General features: G+C 41.9%; 2 protein-coding genes across 4 annotated transcripts; one reads left to right on the top strand and one right to left on the bottom strand.

The window, feature by feature from the left end:
- The first annotated feature begins 1,994 nt into the window (after positions 1-1,994).
- On the top strand, positions 1,995-8,157 carry LOC139294468 (ADP-ribosylation factor-binding protein GGA1-like). Its single transcript, XM_070916379.1, has 15 exons — positions 1,995-2,093; positions 2,367-2,490; positions 3,113-3,213; positions 3,455-3,535; positions 4,089-4,226; positions 4,338-4,419; positions 4,561-4,675; positions 4,828-4,949; positions 5,337-5,380; positions 5,639-5,829; positions 6,039-6,170; positions 6,252-6,302; positions 6,420-6,585; positions 6,781-6,891; positions 7,815-8,157. The coding sequence occupies exons 1-15, from the start codon at positions 2,010-2,012 to the stop codon at positions 7,923-7,925; spliced, it is 1,653 nt and encodes a 550-aa protein (XP_070772480.1). The 5' UTR covers positions 1,995-2,009; the 3' UTR covers positions 7,926-8,157.
- A 3,188-nt stretch (positions 8,158-11,345) lies between these two features.
- Positions 11,346-19,549, bottom strand: LOC139292341 (probable ATP-dependent RNA helicase DDX17). 3 transcript variants are annotated; one of them, XM_070914671.1, is made up of 13 exons: positions 19,283-19,549; positions 17,907-18,066; positions 17,551-17,647; positions 17,257-17,390; positions 17,016-17,081; positions 16,769-16,910; positions 16,092-16,252; positions 15,813-15,985; positions 15,536-15,646; positions 15,339-15,400; positions 15,083-15,142; positions 12,661-12,906; positions 11,346-12,576 (listed from the first exon to the last, which is right to left on the bottom strand). In XM_070914671.1, exons 1-13 carry the CDS (start codon positions 19,333-19,335, stop codon positions 12,068-12,070), a joined length of 1,974 nt encoding a protein of 657 aa, XP_070770772.1. In that variant the 5' UTR covers positions 19,336-19,549; the 3' UTR covers positions 11,346-12,067. The 3 variants fall into 3 exon arrangements, with proteins under 3 accessions (XP_070770772.1, XP_070770764.1, XP_070770780.1); XM_070914663.1 differs by having other exon boundaries at positions 12,670-12,906; XM_070914679.1 differs by having other exon boundaries at positions 12,673-12,906.
- Positions 19,550-19,670: the final 121 nt, after the last annotated feature.

The raw sequence follows: 19,670 nt of genomic DNA, 5'->3' as shown, positions 1-19,670 counted from the left end.
TGTTGAGCGCTGGAACTGTGGGGATTGTCTTTGTCAGTTTCGAGCGATGATACAGTTTCAGTCGAAGCACAACAGAGGTGACAGTTTCCTCCTTGAGGTGGACCACAATACGGTTTTTGTTTGTTGGTGCAGTGACTGCAACGGCTGTTAAAACGCTGGATAAAAAGTCTGATACACTGCGCGCTAACGTTACTCGCGACACCCGGTTTGCGGCAACAAAATTAAAGCACACTGTAAAAAAAAAAATACATCCCGGACAATTAATGTTGATCAAAGCAGCTCAGCGCCGGTGCCAAGCCTTCCTAGATGCATTGATTGAAGCGTTGGCAACATCCCCTCAACCCACTCAATGTCACGTTGTTGTTTCTCTTCGCGTCCAACCGGGGGAGCTACAGAGCTGCTGCCCCAAGAGCTATCCACGCGATATGTTACAAAAATCACGCGATAGTGGCCACTTGTTTAGTATTCCCGAAAGATGGCGGCAGCGCCTCCTGATGAGGCTAGCCTGCAGTCTCGCATCAGTAAGTCATCAAACTGTACAATATCAGATTGACTTTTGAATGTAAAGCGATAGCCGATGTACTGTTAAGGGATACGGAGATATATTAACAGTTTGAATTTACCGCTGTCGGTCATATTACTCTACCTATAGAATAGAGTTTGAGAGTCGAGAGCGAATGCCATTCAGTCAAAAAGTGCAGTTGTCGATAAAGAACAAACTCAGATAATGTATCACCTTTGCTGTAATGCGCTCGTATGTTGAGGTGACATTATGCTTATTGTTGGCCGTTTGCTGTTGGAGATGCTACACAAACATGACATCCAAATTTTAAAAAATCACAGTAATGTCCAGCTGAATGCTAACAAAACCAACTAGCTAGTAGCTGCTGACCGTTTCCTCAAGGACCAAGAAAAGCCAATTGAACGAACCCAAAACCAGGAACCGTTCATTACTTCTCCTATAACCTTAGACACAGGATTCAGTCATACATTTTCTGCAAACAAGAGCAACAGTGAACTGATAGTGAACTGCATATTGCAAACAACCACGGGCTACAGCTGCTGACGGGGATCACAAGCGTTCAATAACACTTGAGATTTAACTCTCAACTTTGCTGTTGTAAAACTCCAGTGTGAATTCTCACTGCCTGAGAAAGGTTGGTGTCACTCTGACAGATTTGACAGACTTCACACATGTGTACAGAACAATCCGAACTAAAGAAAGTCAGGAAACTAGATAGAAAATTCACTCTCAATCAGTCTGGATATAAAGACGATGCAGAATTTAGTCTAATGTGTTTTCCTTTTACACAGACAAGGCCACCAACCCTTTGAATAAGGAGACTGATTGGGACAATATCAAAGGATTTTGTGATCAGCTCAACAATGAACCAGAAGGGTGAGATGATGATGATGAACATCACATCAATTCAGAGTAGTTGTTCCGTTTTTCACCATATACAAAATGCAGAAACAAATCAGCACTATGCCAGCTGTTGATCTAAATACTAACAACTTGCTTTAATTCAGTCGTCCTATAAGCTACATAATATTTCATCACATGGAGCATGTCTGACCATTCTCATTTTCATGGGGTTTTTTTTAACATTAAGAGTGTTTCTGCTGAATAATTTTGGGTATGTTCGTACAAAGTGTTTTTGTGGCATATTTCAAATACATGTTTTGACTCTTTTTTTTTTCTGTCAGTAAAGTGAATCAAGTCAATTTAGTTTGTATCTATCAGTCCCCAGCTTGCAACCAGACTTCTGGCCCACAAAATCCAGTCTCCGCAGGAGTGGGAGGCTATGCAAGCGCTTATGGTAAGATATTGTCATTTGTCAAAGTGACAGTTGTGTGTATTATGTGGCTAACAAGTGTAAAGGTCTGCAAAATGCCACATTAGAAGCCACTTGTCATCATTTATATAGTGAGGCTTTTATTGTGAAGACTTGTCAGTACAAAGGTAAAACAAACACACTTTAAAAAATTCCCAGGTTCTTGAGACGTGCATGACGAGCTGTGGAAAGCGATTTCACACTGAAGTGGGAAAGTTTCGCTTTCTCAATGAGCTCATCAAGGTGGTGTCACCCAAGGTAACAATCCCTGTATTTTATGCTGTCATATCAGTTTGGCTGGAGCTGCACATCCGTGAGAATTATTTTTTGTAGGGCTATTGTAACCAGTGAAAGCAGCTTTTAAATGACTGTGGAAATCTTATGGAAAGAGTTAAAGGAAACAACAGAAGACCCCCTACAGCTGTGTGTGTGTGTGTATATATATATATATATATATATATATATATATTAGTCATTAAAGGAAAAACACATTTTCCTTGAACAATTGCATTAATCTCCTCTTCTCTGCAGTATTTGGGTGCCCGGGCTCCAGAGCCAGTGAAGAAGAAGGTGTTAGAAATGGTGTACAGCTGGACGATGAGGCTGCCTGATGAGACCAAGATAGCAGACGCCTATCAGATGCTGAAAAAACAGGGTGAGCACTCCAGAAGCTTGAGAAACCATCAAGAGGAAGGACTTAACTGTTTTTAGATCGAGGTTTCTCATTTTCTTTACCGTTATATTCACGTTATTTCGTATCGGCTTGTTATTCCATACTTTTGACATACAGTGTTTCTTTTAGTTCCCATATTTCACTGGTAATCTGTTCCTGATATTTTCCTTGTTTTAACAAATAGTGTTTTGTATAAGGTAGTATCAGTTCCCCTTTTTATGGTGATGAGCCACAAGCATGAGACTAATGTCCTTAGTCATGCTTAGTTGAATCTAGTATGATCTTAAAAATGCAGTTTCCACCAAAGTAGAGTAGTTGTCCTAGGTATAGTCAATACTCATATAGGGGTGTATGAACCATATCTATATTGATTTCTGGTGTATTTTGACTGAATACATATTATAATGTGCATGCATTTATCTAAAAGAGGTGTCAAGTACAATGGTATACTTTAGCACCAGGAGTATCACACATGTCATGGACAGTACTCTTGAGTCAGAGGTGACCAAGATTCTCCAAGAGATCTAACATACAGTGTAAATATATAACACGGGAGCTTTACTGTTGACATGTGAGGTTAATAGGTGTCCTTGTTCTCTTCCAGGCATTGTCAAGCTGGATCCTGTGCTTCCTGACGACAAGCCTCTCCCACCCCCTCCGCCCAGAGTCATAAGTGCCGTCTTTGAGGATGAGGAGAAATCCAAGGTATGAAGTATGAGTGGTGATGAAGATGCACCAATCGCTTTGAGTAGGTTTTGAAAAGGAGAGACTTGTGTATTGTATCACTATCATGTGAGATTCATATAAATGTTCCAATCAAGTCCTTTTTTGAAGTGAAACTCCTGTGAAAATCATTGAGGGACCAACAGTTTACAAAGTTCTCTTCCTCTTTTCTTTCCTCTCCCTCTCCTGTCCTATCCTGTTGTTGTTGTTTTTGTTGTTGTAGATGCTGTCTCGCTTGTTGAACAGCCCTCACCCTGAGGATCTACGAGCAGCAAACAAGCTCATTAAGGAAATGGTCCAGGAGGTGTGTCATCGGTTTCCTTTACCATTGTGCTGTACCGTATGTGGTCTTGCATGCATTTGTATCTGTGTATAAAATTCACACCTGATTATGTAGAATGATAACCTTAATGCACCTGAATAGTAGTCTCAGGGCCTTTCCAACTAATATTTTGATTATTATTAGTCATTAATACTTTGGTGTGAGATGTGTTCTCAATCTCCTCTTACATTGGCAACAGATGTGGAAAGCTGAATATCCAATTAATAATCAAAGTTTTGATGTAGGTATAATCAAACATCAGACTTTACTTTTAATAATAAATTAGTTAATGATCTTGAAACTAATTGTTTCTCTGATCAACACTTTGCTGAATATTATCAAAATTGTTTATGTAATAAATACAGGTTATTCCCAAAGTCATCATGATCATGATCATATCTAGCTAAATAGTTGTCAACAGATTTAATTATGAAAGAAAAGGTACTGCTTGTCATCAACATTCAAATGGTACTCAAGATTAATTGTGAAGGAAAATGTGTATTGATCCTGTGAGATCCTATCGCTCTTTTTCCAGGACCAGAAGCGCGTGGAGAAGGTATCAAAGCGAGTGAATGCCATCCAGGAGGTGAAGGAGAGTGTCAGCCTGCTGAGCCAGCTGCTGGAGGGCTACAGCAAGGAGAGCTGCTCCCAGAGCAACCAGGAGCTCATTAAGGTTAGCACAGCTTAGCACATTCAAACCAGCTGCAGCCACAGGCTCATAGTTCTGCTTGTACCGCTCACTAGAGGAGTGGTTTTAGTGTTTTTGACACGTGTCTATTTGCAGGATCTTTATCAGCGCTGTGAAAAGATGAGGCCTACACTGTTTCGATTAGCAAGTGACACAGAGGACAGTGATGAAGCCTTGGGTATGTTAGCTATATCATATTATATAAGGCATTTATGAAGTCACTAACCTACATAGAAATTTCATGGAATCAGGCTCATTCCAAAGTGTTACATTTGAAAACCACTTTGGTGTTGCCAATGAGCCTTTTTTCTGCTTGCAGCGGATATCTTACAGGCCAATGACAGCCTGACACAGGTCATCAACCTTTACAGGCAGCTAGTAAAGGGTGAGGATGTGACAAAGGATGACATAAGCATGCCTGCACAACCAGGTAGGTGCATGTGTGTGTTTTCAAGCTTGCTGCTGAAAATGTGTAAAAAAAATGTGATTTACTAAGCTTTGATTCATTTGACAGAGTCTCCAAACACTACTTCTCTGTACACTATAAGATTATAGATCTGTATTCTCTGTCCAAATCAGGCAGCAGTAGCTCAGCACTCGTAGACCTGATGGGACTTAACGCATCAGCCAACCCAGAGCCCTCCAGCCTACAGACTCTGACTCAGAACATGGGCATCAGCCTCTTGGACGATGAACTCATGTCACTGGGTAAGCACAAAAGAACTCCTCTGGCTTATAAACACAGAGGTAGATTACTAAGCTTAACTTTTTAACAAGCCAAAAAGGACGAGTCAGCATGAGTCAGCCTGCACAGCGCCGTTATGTCTAATTTCCATTGGCCAGTGTGCAGCCCTCCTGTTGGCTACCTGGCTGAAACCCAGCATCCTCAGAAGCAGACCACATCTGGCTAGACCACGACAAAGCTACACATTCACAGCCTTTCCAAATTCAGCCTAACATGTCACAAACTCTGACATTAGCAGTGAATTGCTTTTAAATTGCGTTCAGGATTAGTTTGAACATTATTACATTTTAATGTGTTATAACCACCAAAAACTGGAATCCAATTTAATTAACCTTTTTTGTGTTTCTTAGGACTGAATGTAACGGAAAACTGCGACTCTCTGAACGCTGTTCAGGTACAAGTTGTAAGATGATACTGTACTACTCACATTAATGCCATTTTTGAAATGTCTAACGTTGGCGCCACCCAGTGGAAGTTTCATAACTGACTCTTCTACAAACAAAAACTTATGCCATAATCATCATAATCATTTAAAATATGCTATAATTACATACAAATTCTACACATAGAGGCTTTAATACTGATACTGATTTTATTGTCAAATGTCACCATTTTTAACATGCAAACTTTCACCCTCTGTCTGTTCTCTCAGTCGTCTGATGGCACAGAATCATCTGCTGCATCAGTCCCTGCTGCAGTGCTGCTACCAGCTGTGGTCCAAACACCGCAGGCTCCACCAGTAGGGGGCCCCAGTGCTCCTCCTAAACCCATGGAAGAGCTGGACATGTTGGGGAAGACATTGTTACAGCAGTCTCTACCCCCAGAGAGCCAGCAGGTCAAATGGTAAGATAACAGACTGGAGGATGTGGAGTTATTAACCTAAAAGTTGTTTATTGTTTAATGGAAAGATGTATGTCTGTGTTTTCTATTACAAGGAATTGAGCTTATGTGGAATGTAACACGCAGCAATGATCACTTATGTGTTAAATATTTTTTCTTTGACATGCACACAACCACCATGTGATTTGTGTTTCCCGTTCTTCTACATAAAGGGATAAGCTCCAACCTCAGTCCAGAGTCACCTTACGAGATCTGCAGAAGTCCAGCGCCAACTCTAGACCTGCTCCCAATGCAACCACCACCTCCTCTGGTCCCCCTCCTGCTCTGGGGCCCACGTCAGAGCAGCCTGACACTCTCTTCCTGTCCAACGTCAGTGTCACAGCTCATGAGAAAGGCTCATTAGCTGCTGCTGACCCCTATGATAGCATCTCTTTAGCTGACGTTACTGTGCCTCTGGAAGCAATCAAACCTAGTAAGTGTGAGACATAACAGCGACACTGGGCGTGGTCTTAGGTGCAGTTTTCTCTCTTTATTTCTCTACATCTCATTCTGTGATGTTTTTCCCCTTTTCTCTGCAAATACATTTCAGGCAGCTTATTACCAGTGACTGTATTCGACAAGCACAGTCTCCGGGTTTTGTTCACCTTTGCTCGCGACTGTCCTCCATCTCGGCCTGACGTGCTGGTGGTGATCATCTCCATGCTGTCCTCGGCCCCCATTCCTGTCACCAACATCCGCTTTCAGGCAGCTGTACCAAAGGTAGGTTCATGGTGTCTGCTCTTCATACTGATAGCATTTTATTTTTCCATGAAACCCTGTACCTCCTCAGATCAAGGCGATCTTTAATAGAGCGTCATGTAACATTCAGCTAGGAGGAAACCATATCTATCGACTGTCATTTCTGGATATCTCTTGTTAATATGGTTTCTGTGTGCATGTGTCTATGTTGCCTAGGTGATGAAAGTGAAGCTGCAGCCTCCCTCAAGCACTGAGCTCCCAGCCTTCAATCCCATCCTGCCTCCAGCCGCTGTCACACAGATCCTGCTGTTGGCTAACCCTCACAAGGTACTCTGCCACTGGACCCCTCAGTTTTCATTGGGTCTGTCAGAGTGGGCCGCAGTTCAGGACAATTGTTTGACGTATCAGCTTGTATTCGTAATTTTTATCACATTTCCCTGAATGCCACTGACAGAAGTGTATGGCAAATTTTATGGAAACCTTAGAAATATTAAGAGTTTATAATAAATATAAAATCTGAGGGTCAGACCAGAATCTTGTGGTACACTTTTGAAACAGTAGCTTTGACGAGTCCCTGTGATTTCTTATTAACATGGACATTTTTGGTGCTAATAAGACTGTGAGACATAATTACTTTCTTATACTGTTACGTCAGGAGAGACAATGAAGCTCTAAATTAAATCGGCACATTGGCATTGATTGTGAAACATCTGCAAACTGCACTGTACATGCAATGTAATGTATCAACTCATAAATGTGTAAGGTACCTTGTGAAGTGTTCGACCACCAGTAGCGGTATTGGGAATTTTATTTTTTATGAGTGGGCCCTGTTTTGTTTGTCTTTTGGATGCACATACATGTGTGCAAGCAAGCAGGCGACATTAGCCACATCCTGCCGCTGGTTTCACTATTTTGGTAACAGACAGTAGCAGTAACGCGTAAACAAACGTAGTGCGCCCACAAAGGTAGTGAAGAAAACTGCTAGAAACATGGATGTAAACAATGCACGATTTATAATCTTGTAAAAAAAATTGTCTTTGCAAGTGTTTTTTGAGGAAGAAAATGCATTCAATGCATTTGTTAGACCTCGAGGATGCACGGTGCGTTTTGGTAATAAACACTGAATGTAAACTTTCCTTGTTTGTTGACAAGAAAACTCCACAGCGCACCTTTAAGCAGCAACTGAGACTCGTTACATCATTAATGGTATGTGTAACATTGAACTGATGTTTTCTTTGCTTGTGTTTCAGGAAAAAGTACGTTTGCGGTACAAGCTGACATTCAACCTGGGGGACAAATCTCACGATGAATCTGGCGATGTGGACCAGTTCCCGCCTCCAAACACCTGGGGGAACCTTTAGTGAGAATGACCAACCTCCATGTGCTGCTTTCTTTTTAGATTTAGGTTGAAGTTGTCCGTCATCGCTGGCTTGAGGCAAGGCGGCCTCTTTACACTTCAGTGGTTTCAAACTCCGGTTTGGTAATGCAAACGGACGCGAGACCAGTTGCGGGAACCAGCTTCTACCTTGTGCCTTCCTTCGCAGCCTTCCTGTCCTTATTCGATCATCTCGGTGTTCCCGCAGCTACTTTTTTCTTCTTCCAACAATCAGTCCAACGCAAACTGTAAAACAAAGTGTCAGAAACATTGATTCAGTGCGGTGACTTTTGAGGAAACAAGTTGAGCCTTTTAAAAAAAACGAATGTGTGCATTTGCCTGCTTTACATATGGTTTAACAATCCTCTCGGATGTCCCATGTCATGTGAATTACATGTAACAGCTGGTGTTGCGCATTATTTCTGTTTTGTTTTTTTTTTCTTTTGCAAAACCCCAATGCTCAACCTAAAGCAAAAGTCTGAATGTGGGACATTTTTACTCCTGTTGTCCAGAGTCAGGACTGCATCAGAGTATTGTCACAGTTTGTGCGTCCAGTGTTTAATCTGAGTGTTCAGAGTAGGATTTAATATTTTCTTTCAGTCCATTAACAATGCTTCTTTTTAATCAGTTAAATACTTAAAGTGATATCTTAGATGTGTTTACAGTAAGACCAACAGCCCAAGCACTAAATGTACTCAACTTATGATATGGAATAGATAACATAAAGAAAATTTAATTTTTGTTTTCCTATCAAATGATAAATCGTTTCAGCCTTACTTTGGTGTTCAAGGAAGAGCAGCAGCAGTGGATTTATTAGTCAAATGGCATCTTGCTCATCTTATTTGTAAACCAATTCCACTTTACCCCTTAATGAAAGCTGTGTTGTTTACTCGTCAAACATAGTTGCGTAGGGAGGTGATGAAGCTAAATGTAACTGTAAACACACTGAAATCATTGAAGTGGTTTTCCCTTTCATCCAATGGAGACGGTTCAGAGTATGAGGAGTTGATCTGAAATGCTGTAATAACTGGAGAACTATCAGGAAAACCAAGTAGATGTGTCCAGGGAGTATACATAATGAACTGGTACGTCATTTTTAAGTATTGTCCTGGTTTCAATGTTTGTGTCATGCTTTGGAAAATCATAGTTGGACCGTGTGTTTGTGTCTAAGCTGTGACATCAGGCCTTTTCCACTGCAGACGTGTCATAGCAGGAAAATCAGAAGCACAGGTGTTACTAATAACATTAACATGTACAATTCAAGTGTCCCAGTAAGTAATGACGATGTGGCCGGCAAACCAGCGTGAACCTGGACCCTGAAACTGAAGCAGCTAAATGGAATTCAACCATCATTGATTTCATTATTTACACCTGTGCTTTCCTCCTGTGTGACATGTCTCAAAATGTCTCCGGTGAAAAGGGACTATGAAGGAAGGGCACTAAATCTCTGCCTTTGTTTAAAATGCTCAAATCTGGCTTTTAATTTCTGCACTTTTCTTTTTAAGAGATTGGGACCTTTTTTCTGTTTCACTCAGGATTTTGATTTGGAGATTTTTTTTTTTTTTTACACATGAACTTTCATGCACTTATTTTGTTTATATTTTGCACATGAAACCATTCCCTATTACAGTACATTGTACTGTAAAATAGAAAAGATGGGCAAATGAGAATCGTTTCTCATTTGCTGCCTTTCTACCATTGATTGACCCAAAGAGGGACCTGTGAAGTCCAGAGTTGACATTGCTGACATCTGGTTTGATTCTACCACATGTGCCTGAGATGAAACGTTTGATTTTCATTTGCTATGTACATATATGTATACAAATGACTAGTTTGATCTTTGTTTTCGTTTGTTCATGTCCTTCATGTCAGAACAGACACAAGGTTGTTACAGAATCATCCTGATATTCATCAAGTTGATTGGAGCACGGATCTATGATCACTTCTTAGGGTCAAACAGACTAAAATAAAATGAGATTGGAGGCAGACTGGTTCCATCTGAGAAATAAGATTCTGAAATACATGTGAAACTCCAAATGTGTGTAACTGCAGTAAGGATAGAGCTGGAGATGCCGTTTATAATATCATGAGGGATCAATTAAGAAATACCCACTGAGTAATATTGATTCAGTAATACACTTACCTGAAAGCAAGTGTTGCATTTCACAGGGATCAACCCACATCAATAAGCAGCCATCACACAGTGCCATTAATCATTCTGATTGGCTGGTTTGTAATACTGTAAACCAGCTATTTCCATAGAGATTTGAGCTTTTATTTGTTTACAGATGCATTTACTCAACTAACTTGTCTAGGGCTGGAAGGAAAAAAAGCAATAATGAGACAAAAAATAGCCTCAGTAACCACCTTTTAGTCCTTTAGGCTCAAGCATATTGTAAATAATGAACATTTGAGGTCCCAGCATGATGTATTGTAAACTATGCACTGAGGGGGCTGTAACAGGTTGACTACATCGTCAGATTCAGATCAGACTTGTGCAAGTTCATCTCTCTCTTTGTCATTTCCACAAGAACTAGTTTATTGCAGCCTCCATCTTCCCCACAGTATCATCCTCTTTAGGATGAGTAGCATTTAATCAGTAGATGTCCAAATTAGTCCAGTCTGGCTTCTTCTATAAGACATGGGACTATAGCTCTTCCTTCTTGACTGAGGTCTTGGTTGAAGGTGTTAACTCAGTAAGTCATCTGTGATGTGTGTCATCCCTACCTGCACTGATGGAACCCGAGTTACTGTGTCAGCTATCGCACCAATCCACCCACGACCAGGAAAAATGCAATTGCCTGAAACGTGAGACCGGCGACTCATGTCTTGTAGCCATGCTATTTCATGTCTGGGTCTGGTATTCATTGAGGTGCATTTAGGGGTGCACTACATAGTCGCAAGTTATTGCAGAGTTTCCCCTTTACAAAACCTAGTTTGCAGTACACTGCAAGAAGTCATGATCAAGCACCGTGCGTCCAATGCTGTCACCCTCGTCCAGCTTTGAAATGCATGGATCAGATTGGACCTTCTACATTAACCAGGACTGACTAGAAGAAAACAACAAAACTAAAAACATGCAACTTAAGACCCAAAATGTGTTAATCAACTAAACTAGATCCAGGTTTTAAAGATTGATACACAACAAAAAGTACAGCAGACCTAAGTGTTGTGACCAGGCCTATACAGATGTATTTGTGAGGGAGGGAAACCGTCCTTTCCATCTGTGCTCACAATGTAAATAAAAGCTTCATGCCATTGTGTTTATTTACCAATAAAAGTGACATATATGTACATACTGCTGGGTATGAATTGAGAATGTACAACAAATGTGTATTTAAGGCAAATAAAGTCATTTGTACAGAGAATTCACCTGACATATAAATCATTTGCAAAGTAGAAAATACAGCTTTGATTCATTTGTTTATTAAGAAAGTGCTGTAAAAAGAACACAAGGAGTGAAAGAGGAAACAAGCAACAATTCAACATTCCATTAGCTGATCTGCTTATTAAAACGATATGCGAGTTAAACAGTTACAAGTAAATAGAAACACATCAGTTTTGACTACATATCTAAATCTCATGCGACAGTCCATTACACACAAAAAAAACAAATAGTGGTTGTATGGTATCACAACTAGGGGAGGAGATTCACCACTTGGATGCAATCATCAGTGTTTCTAATAACACAAACCCAAAATCAATGCAATAATTAGAATATACTGCAAGTGAAGTCTCCCTCAAACAAAAATAAGTCAGACTTTGAACTTCAATAAAGCTAGAGCAAGACCTGACTCTGGAATGTGACAGCTTAAACTAGAGAGTGTTTGAAATGAAAACACAACCAACTTGTTCCTCCTTGGTACATGGTTGAGAGCAACTGTATGAGACTTTGGAGGTTGAAAATTTGAAGGGCAAACGTTCTAGGTTTCCTTTTCTATGGGAAAAGTTCAATTCCATATGTGTGGGGTGTATTAAAAGTATGAAACAAATAGAAAAAAAAGCCCTTACCATCTTAGATATATGCCCTTTAAAACCCCCGCCTCTTGGAGATGACAAGAGTGGGAGAGTAAAAACAAAGTTACACTGTGAACACACTACTGAACTCAGTGCTTATTTCTCATAATTCTACTTCCGGGGTGGTGGAGGGCCAAGAGGAGGAGGTGGGGGTGGAGAGGCAAAAGCATAAGCCTGTTGCCCGATGAAGCCCATGAGCTGTGGCTGTGGTGGAGCAAACTGCTGAGCCATCAGAGGCTGCGGCCCCCCTGATGCTGGAGGAGGAGGAGGAGGAGGAGGCGGCTGGCCAAACTGACCCTGTGGCTGGCTGGACTGATTCTGACCTCCACCTCCACCGGACTGGCCTCCACTGCGGGAGTTGTAGCCCCCGCTGCTGCTGTATCCCTCGTACTGATTTGAGCCAGAGTTGTAGCTATTCCTGCGATCCCGGCTTCTGTCCCTGTAGGAGGAAGAGGAGGAGGACGTGGACCGGTCTCCATCACGGTTGTTGCGGTTGAAGCCACTGCAGCTGTCTTTGCTGCCGCCGCCACCACCACTGGGGCGCAAGCGCCGATCACACTCCTCCTGGTACATGAGGTTAGGGTTGTTGGAGCTGCTGCCACGGTAACGCATTCTGCCACCTGTAGCGAACAAATGTAAAATCAGCATCATTTTTAACCACTACCTTTGACTGTGATATATTAAATTGAAAAAACAGTGACAGCCCCTCTTACCGCCTCCTCCTCCACCACGCCCAGAGTCCACCAGCTGAAGCAGTTTAGGGTTGATGGCTTGCCGGGCCTCCGCCAACACCCGGACAAGGTCTCGGGCCTGCCGCAAGTTCCCTGGGGTGAAGAAGGTGTAGGCAGTGCCCTTATTGGTACTGCGGGCCGTACGTCCAATACGGTGGACATAATCCTCAGACGAGCTGGGGTAGTCATAGTTGATGACGAACTTGACATCTTCCACATCTTTTGGAAAAAAGCAATCGAGTTTACAGCATGGGGCAAAGAAAAAAGATGATGATCTCAAGGGGGGAAAAAGCTTCAGGAGCAATAATTGATCATTTTAATTCCACCTCAAGAGCTGATGGTTTATATTTAAATAAACATATATGATGTGTATATATATATATATATATATATATATATATATATATATGATCAATTAAATATTTTCATTTTGTACATTTAATAATTTAATATTTTAGGTTAAAAATCAAAACAAATAACTTACCTGCTTTATCAGACACCGTGCAAATATCCGCATCCTAAGATGCATTTCAGTTAACCTCCATTGTAACTCATTTAAATCAAACACAGTTAAAACTGAACTTGACTACGGGTGTTCATGCTCACTTGACATGTAGTGAGCATGACGTCGAGGTGTAAAGAAACCATGTTTAGGCTTCATAATCTTCACATCAATGTGATTACTGGTCAAAATGTGTGAGGACAAGGAGTCTGTTTCTCATTACAGAAGAAGTGGGGCTCTGACAGCACTGCTGATCAATTAGTCCACCTTTTCCCCTCCATCATGACAGAGAGAAGCCATTTCATCTACCGTAAGCTACTGAATGACAGAATGACGATGTCCTGGGATAAAAACTGTGCTGTTCTTTTGACTAAAATATGAGCACGATGGAAGTACCTGAATGTATGGTGAGCTCATGGAGGAGTTAAGAGAAAGGGGCGGTGAGGTACTTACCCCCTTCGTGTTGTTTTTACAAAGGTAGTCAGTCCCCCCTGATCAGTCCTGGTTTATAGGGAGGGGCTGAGGGGGAGGGAGACAGGACTCATCCCTCACCTTCTGCACACACCAGCAACGTCAGACTGGAGCAGAACCGCTAAACCTCAAGAGACGCGCACACAGCGGCTGGTTCTGATGCTCTCTCGCTGCATTGCAGGACCCTCCTCAGACCCTGGCCAGGACTGGATCCAGACGAGCCCGTCTAACTCTCTCCCATGTCTGTCTGCTTTTTTGGGACAGACCGATGGGCAGACATTCTCCCAAGGAAGGCTCGTTGGATTTACAAACTCTGACAATACTCGGCAGGGGGACCTTAGTTACCCAAGAAGAATAAGAGGGGCTTTAATCCCTCTAAAACTAGCCGAGCTACTCACTTTAACGTGACTGAGGGGGCAGTGACAGCAGACTGTTACAGCTGCCATGTGCTGCCAAACCCTGAGAGGAGAAGAGGGGAAAAAAGAACAAGGATACGGTCATAGGAATTTAGGCAAGTCAAAGACACTTCAGTTATCCCCCCTTCTCACATTTATCCTGCCAACAAATTAGATATCAAACTAGTCATCCTAGCCGTCCTGTTGGTGGACCAGATTTAATTCAGCTGTCACTGTCCTATTCAAATGCATCTGCAAAACATAATGTCAGTGTCACAACTACACAATTTATTATCTCCCATGTGGAAGAACGGGTAATATGAGCAGCATCTTCATTTAATTTGTACTGACACCATAAAGGAGACATGAGAAAAGGTGCGCAGGAGCATCTGCCCCACACACCCCTCCTTTCAGACAGCGTGCCAAAGAGCCCCGGTGGAAGGAAGCTTTTTAACTGCAGTAACAAGAAACAGACTATGAACCCAACAGACCAGGAGGCCTGATGCCTCCATACTGGACTTAACAGTCCATTAAACTGTCAGGTTATAATAAAAAAAAAATTACATATAAATATATAGATACATTCAAATGGATTACACGTTTCTCTTTGTTATTTTCACACTTCTGGTTCACAGCAATGCCACATATTTTACCAGCTGTATATTATGGAAAAATCCTTTAAAACCAAACAGTCACAATATCAATCTGACAACAGTCAAAGGAAGACAATTCTACACTTCACTGTCAGACTTTGCCTGATAGAGCTGGTCTCATCTGTAGTATACTTACCTATTGGTCAAGATAACTTTGCAAATAGAGGCCCAAAACAACAGTTGCAGTTATACTGTACACATCAGTTTCACTGTGGTGACTGTTTACTTACTACTGTGTTACTCTATAAATGTACAACACACTTAATATTATTTACCAGAAATGTGTAATTCAGAGGGAAATGCAGAAATAATGAGAAAAGAGACAATTGTGTGAGAGATTATGCAGCATTAACAGTATGTGTGAGCAGACATACCCAGACCACGAGAGGCCACATCAGTAGCAATCAGTATGGGAGCTTTACCACTCCGAAATTCTGTAGGATTGAACAAAATATTGGTAGGAATATTAACAGAATCAGACACTGAAAATACAAAGTGATCAGCAGTCTTTGGAGGGAAGTGTTTTGACTATTCTGTATCGTCCACTGTCCCCTCAGGTATGACAAGAGAAACTTATCTACAAACGAGGGCAGGAGGGAAGTGCTGGCACTGTATTACAAGTATTCTTACCTGCGAGTACCCAGTCTCTTTCTGGCTGGCTCTTGTCTCCATGGATACACATGGCTGGCCACCTAGAAAACAAAACCACAGTGAAGTGGAGAGATTAGTGAACACTCTGAATAGCTATTCTGTCTATCAAACATTTGCATAATCCATCCTAGAACTACTGTCATCACGTTGTGTCATAACAGACAGTAATTTCTCACCCGTCCCGCCTCATCCTCCTGGTAAGGTCATCACAACGCTTCTTAGTCTCCACAAAGATGATGGTTTTGTTCTCTTTTTCAGCCATTATCTCCTCCATCAGCTGAAAAAGTCTGTAGACAGGGAGGGACAATCATAGCACATCAGCAGTACTAAACTAAGTCTGAACTGTGTGAAAGGATAAGCTCATGTTCTGTAACACTATTATAACGGTTAATGAGATACTCATGACATAATGTCCTTTTAGGTCGGTTACATTTTCTCACTGGCTACCCTTACTTGTGGTCCTTTTCAGTCTCCATGCAGACATCGACAATCTGCAGGATGTTGTGGTTGGCGCTGAGCTCCAGAGCGCCAACATTAATCTGGACATAGTCCCTCAGGAAGTCCTCGGCAAGCTGCCGGACATCCTTCGGCCAGGTTGCACTCCACATCAGGGTCTGTCTGTCAGGCTGAGAGACAGCATACGACTGATTTTACAGGAGAATACTTGTACATGAATAAGTCGAGGTGATAATTTTAAAATCAGCAGTCATGGTGACTGAGCCTTGGTCCTACCCTAATTTGTTCAACGATCTTGCGAATCTGTGGCTCAAAGCCCATGTCCAGCATGCGGTCAGCCTCGTCCAGCACTAGGTAGGTGCAGCGCCGCAGGTTCGTTTTCCCAGCCTCCAAGAAGTCAATGAGGCGACCAGGCGTGGCGATACAGATCTCAACACCTAGAGTCGTACAAAATTAACATGTTAACATAGTAAATAAATAAAAAGACATACATTATTAGGTGCTCAGGCAGAGTATCTCACAAATAGTTGTGTTCTTTGATTGTTTGTTGATTGTTTGAGCAGTCCAACAAGTACTGTCTGACCAAAAGGCCACAACTCATAGAGAGACGCCGTGTGGGCTGAAATACCAGGCAGCAGCTGTGGAAATCACATGTGAAAGAGTTGTGTGTGTGTGTGTGTGTGTGTGTGTGTGTGTGTGTGTGTGTGTGTGTGTGTGTGTGTGTGTGTGTGTGTGTGTGCAGTTCATTTACATACCAGGATATAGCTCTGTGTTTTTCTATGTGTTGTTGAATTTCATTAACAAGTTTTCAAAGTCAACTTAATTCCTCACCCAAAGCTGGGAAAGTAGTCAAAAGTACAAACACATATATATTGATTTTCAACGTAAAAGGTTTTTAATTTAAAACTACTTTGAATAATCCATCGCATGTGCCCGTCTACAACCATACCCACCCCTCTCGAGGTCTCGAATCTGTGGTCCTTTGGGTGCTCCACCATAGACACAGGTGCTTTTGATACGGGACGACTTGCCATAGTCATATGCAACGTGCTGAACCTGCTGAGCAAGCTCTCTGGTTGGAGCGAGCACCAGACACTATGAAGAGAGGACGAAGAGGAATGAGGAACACACTAAGGTAGGTAGTGCTTTAGATAAAACGCTCCTATCCAACATGATAACACACGTGGAATTTGCACTCACAATTGGACCATCTCCCCTCTCCAGATAGGGCTGGTGGTTGATGTGTACAATAGCAGGAAGAAGATACTGTCGGGAGCAAAAACACACAAAACACAAAACTCAGACTTTATGTTGTATTTCTTTTTTGGTTTATGTATTTCTTTTTAGCAGTCACCATTTTATATCTTGTGAAATGAACTTTTCCAAATAAACGTCGAATAGAGTGTCATCATCATGCAGGATGATGGCCAAGCAGCCTTACAGCCAGTGTCTTTCCAGAGCCAGTCTGTGCAATCCCCACCATGTCCCGGCCGCTCAGGGCCACAGGGAAGCCCTGAGACTGGATCGCTGTTGGCTCCTTGAAGTTCTGCTGCATCAGCACATCCATCACATACTCTGCCAGAAGGAGGAAGGAGACAATCAACGATACGGTTACACTGCTGGATTGTTACTTTGGTTTCTATATTTCAGTCATTTCATCACATCTGAAAATATTTGTGATTAACTAAATCATTTCTGCAGACATTGCAGTTTGTGGAATGTATGGTTTACTAACGAGGAAACTGCGCCTGGTGAAAAGCGTTGACTGCCTTTGAACAGCCAGAGCCTTTGATGGTGATCTCCTTCTTTCTGCGAAACTCTTCCATTTCAAACTAGATATAACAGCGAAAGAGGGGAGAAAAAAAAAAGAAAACATACATTTGGACTTTTTTAGAATACCTTCTCCTGAAATGACTCTGACTTAGTAAAGAAATGATGATGATTATGACGAGGCATTACATCAGGCATGACTGTACTGTATCAGTTAGGGGTTTAAATTCTGTTGCTCTGTGCTCTCAAATTTGCATATAGGTTTTATGAATCAGTTGTGGTTTGCAAGTGTGAGGGAGAAAGAGAAATATAAAGATTTACCTGACTCATGCGTTGGACCTCAGGGTGTTCAGTGTAGAAGTTCTTCTCAAATTTTGGCAGCTCGTCCAGGTTCCACCTCTTCTTGCGGAGACGCTCACCTGGATTCCCAAACTTCATTGGTGGGGGTCCACTGCGGCCGCCCATGGCCCCAAACCGTGGCCTGAGAGGTAAGGGTTAAGAGGTAAAGAGCACTGGGGAATCAGCAAGGCAGGCTGCAGGGATGTATTGTTTATTTTTGACATGTTTGCTTACACCATGCCAGTGACTGCCTATCAACAGCTGCTGTGTCAACACTGCAGTTACTACCTTCACGAAAGAGGGCATGTGATGATCATTTCTATCTGTCTTTTGGGCTCGTCTGTGGCAAAATATATTTAAGGCTGAATCCCTATGCCCAAAGTTCACCATCATGCCTTATTACAGATCTCTACCACTCTACAGATATATAAAGTTATACACAATTTACATAGCCTAAAAGTCTCTATCCTTTTATTTATTTTTCTTATCTATCAGTGCATATCATGTAATGAAGTTAGATACTTTCACAGTCCTGAAGAATAAACAAACTCATTTTGGTGACCTTTGCTTCACCATCAAGCCAATATTTACATGTTCAAATGAGCAGCTTAGTTATGAAGTCCTGACCAGTAAACGTTTGCTCCAGTCTACAAACTTTGGCGATAACATGGCCTTTACCCTGGCGTCGCCACAACAAGGTTCTTTACTGTGAAAGTGACAACAAACCGAAGAGAGGCCTTGAAGAGGTTTAAGCTTTTCTGCTATCGTGTTGCATTTATCAGTCCACTGCAGAGAGAATACTGGAGTCTAAAAACTACGGAGTCCCACAAGGCTCACGGCGAGAATCTTTTTGACGACTACTTTTGCGTTACCTCGCATTAAGTTTTGCGTTACCCTTGATAACAGAAACAAACAGCTAGTGTGTTGGTCCAGTCCAGCAATAAAACACAGTGAGAAGAGATGGTGTGACAGTTCACATTCTGCATTTATTCTCCTTTCAAAAAGCAGAGATCCGTAAAAGTATTCAAAAATATTCTCGCCGTGACCCTTTAGGGGGCTCCGTACATTTCTGTAGTATCTGCAGAGTGTTTCCCCAAACTGACAGTGTGGTATAGCTGGACTAGAACAACACACAGGATGAATGCAAACTTAATACGAGATAACGCAAAACTTACTGCAAGGGAACGCAAAACATATTGCGAGGTAACGCAAAAAAAACAATCTCGCCGTGACTCTTAGGAGGCTCCGTACAAAACAGTCATGGCCTTAGTCAAACTTTCTGAGATGTTTAGATATTATGCAACACTAATGCAGTGATAGATGTGTGTGTTGTTTCCATATATGAACTAAAAACTTACCTGTCTCGTCCGCGGTCCCTGTCTCTGTCACCATAGGAGGAACCCCCTCTCATTTTGGCGAGTAGTATCTGTACCGTTAACGTAAGCTTTAACGTTTGACTACGGTTTGTTTACGTTGTGCGTTATTATAAACTGCAAAATAAGCTCAATTTACGCCTGCAAAACGATATGCATGTTAGACAGAGTAGATAATTACGCTTAAATAAGGATTTTGTTAAATATTTGTTGTATGCGTCACGTAGCTAAACAGCCGCTTCGCACCTTCCCTCCCTGCCTTCTTTAGCGACGTAACGTCAACTAGTAATTCTACGTAGCTTCGTCTCGATGGAACGGACACCACGTACACATATTCTCTAAGTGATAATGGCGAATTTGATTCGTGTACACT

This window comes from Enoplosus armatus, chromosome 2 (assembly GCF_043641665.1).
Source record: "Enoplosus armatus isolate fEnoArm2 chromosome 2, fEnoArm2.hap1, whole genome shotgun sequence".
In the NCBI taxonomy this organism is placed as follows: Eukaryota; Metazoa; Chordata; class Actinopteri; order Centrarchiformes; family Enoplosidae; genus Enoplosus; species Enoplosus armatus.
Note: the sequence above shows the minus strand (reverse complement) of the source record. Positions and strands in the feature narration are given on the sequence as shown.

Excerpts from the sequence above, each read along its gene's own strand:
- LOC139294468 (XM_070916379.1), top strand. The coding sequence starts at position 2,010 with ATGACGAGCTGTGGAAAGCGATTTCACACTGAAGTGGGAAAGTTTCGC. Across the intron at positions 4,676-4,827 it reads ATGCCTGCACAACCAGGTAG|TAGCTCAGCACTCGTAGACC; the intron begins GTGCATGTGTGT and ends ATCAGGCAGCAG. Across the intron at positions 6,171-6,251 it reads CTGGGGCCCACGTCAGAGCA|CATCTCTTTAGCTGACGTTA; the intron begins GCCTGACACTCT and ends CCCCTATGATAG.
- LOC139292341 (XM_070914671.1), bottom strand. The coding sequence starts at position 19,335 with ATGAGAGGGGGTTCCTCCTATGGTGACAGAGACAGGGACCGCGGACGA. Across the intron at positions 17,391-17,550 it reads TCACCAGGCGCAGTTTCCTC|AGTATGTGATGGATGTGCTG; the intron begins GTTAGTAAACCA and ends TCCTTCTGGCAG. Across the intron at positions 16,253-16,768 it reads GATTCGAGACCTCGAGAGGG|GTGTTGAGATCTGTATCGCC; the intron begins GTGGGTATGGTT and ends GTACGACTCTAG.